Source organism: Rhagoletis pomonella, unplaced genomic scaffold (assembly GCF_013731165.1).
Source record: "Rhagoletis pomonella isolate Grant_MI unplaced genomic scaffold, Rhpom_1.0 Rhpom_scaffold_00001, whole genome shotgun sequence".
NCBI classification, from domain to species: Eukaryota; Metazoa; Arthropoda; class Insecta; order Diptera; family Tephritidae; genus Rhagoletis; species Rhagoletis pomonella.
Window position 1 is genome coordinate 95592991 of NW_023458555.1, and position 1748 is coordinate 95594738.

General features: G+C 32.9%; 1 protein-coding gene across 2 annotated transcripts in view; it reads right to left on the minus strand.

The window, feature by feature from the left end:
• Nucleotides 1-628: 628 nt before the first annotated feature.
• The window catches only part of LOC118748996 (trypsin-1), a gene marked incomplete at its 5' end in the record, with an annotated part of 105867 nt that continues 104747 nt past the window's right edge, over nt 629-1748 (minus strand). The window contains 2 exon segments of one of the 2 annotated variants that reach the window (XM_036483783.1): nt 629-782; nt 843-1025. In XM_036483783.1, coding sequence (XP_036339676.1) covers nt 670-782; nt 843-1025 — 296 coding nt within the window. 2 annotated transcript variants of the gene reach the window in all.

The following is a 1748-nucleotide window of genomic DNA, read 5'->3' on the forward strand; positions in this document are numbered from 1 at the left end:
TAAATTTGACAGTCGAGAAAACGGCCCTAGAATTATTACATATGGCTTACCTCAGCGGTTAACGTTCCTGGCTCTCCACATCGATTATGCGATGTTGAAGTCTAGAGAAAGAAGTCTGATGAGGAGATTTGGTTATCTCCGAAAAATAATATATAACTTCTGCCGCTTAGACTTTGTTTGCTTTTTCCATTTTTCCTAAAAAACTTTGGTGGTATAAAGTTTAAAAACCTTATTCGAATAAATATCATAACGCCACAGTAATAATAACAAACACATCAAATTTGTCGTTCCTGTTTTCTGAATGCCCTTATACTCGTGAGGTTGTTTTGTCACCGCAACATAAGCGTGCTTTCCCGGAGTTTTTGACACTCCAGGCTTTTAAAAATAATATCTAAGGTCTAAAAATTGTAAACCTTTGCGCACATGGTAAAAGCTTATTATGCCTATTACTGCTAAAAGTATGTTAATATGTTAATTCACACATACATATGTATAATGTACAATGTTTATACATATATACATATGTATATGAGTGTTGTACATATGTATTTTTGTATCTACGTACATACTTTAAAATTTATTTTTTATTTATTTTTACAAGAAATAGTTTTTTACAGCAAATATTGATTAATTATAATATAGTATATTCCTTAAAATTTTTAAATGAATTTAAGAGCACAAACAACTATCACGTAAATTAGATTTTATCCATGGTACAAATTTGCTTACTCGTGTGTAAACTCCTGGGTATCCATCCCTTCCACATCCGACACCCCACGAAACTACACCAACAATAAAATACTTAATTCCATTTGAAAGTAAAAGTGGACCACCGCTGTCACCTTGACATGAGTCCATACTCGGTCTACCAGCACATAACATACTAGCTGTGATTCGACTGCTTTTATATTTTTGATTCCGGCATTCGGAAATAGACATAATAGGCACTTTAACTTGATTTACGATTGAAGGCAGGTCCCCTCCTTCTGAAGTACGGCCCCATCCAACAACAGTTCCTATCCGACCTGAAAAATTTGATTTTTAGGTTAATATAAACAATTAAAAATTAAGTCATGAATGATAAATAGATATAAAATTGCACAGAAATATGCTGCTTTAAGCCAAAAATCGTTGATAAACTTTTGTTCCTTAACAAAAATATCGACATATTAGAGCAATTCTGATCTCATTTTCAGTAAAAGTTGTTATGTTTAATTTTTGGACTTTTTTAATCAAAACTATCGATAGTACTATCGATACTGTCGATATTTTCGATAGTATCGATACTATCGATGTTTGGGATTATCGAATATCGAAACCATCTAATCTTTGGTTTCGGTAGGAGTAAACCAAAACTTTACTAAGCTGTAACACATATCCTAGCAGCAAATTTCGAAGAACTCCAATTGAAAAATTCCATTCCATTTGACCCCGCCGTTGCTTGAGGACCACTTCGAAAGTTTATGTGTTTGTCATCATCGTTGTTTTTGATTTTTAAGCGCAGAAAGGGTTATTGAAATTCAAAGTTAATTTTTCCCCTAAATCGATGCACAAAACTCCAATTAATTTGAAAAACGTAAAGTATAAATTAAATATTATGTTACCAGGCTAGTCTGATCTATGTTTTTAGTGCGAATAAAACTACATTATTCCACTTTCTGGCCCAACGTTTCGCTAAAACATTTTTAGCATCTTCAGGGACAATCCAGCTTTATTAAATCTGCCACAAACCAAAAATACAAAGGCTC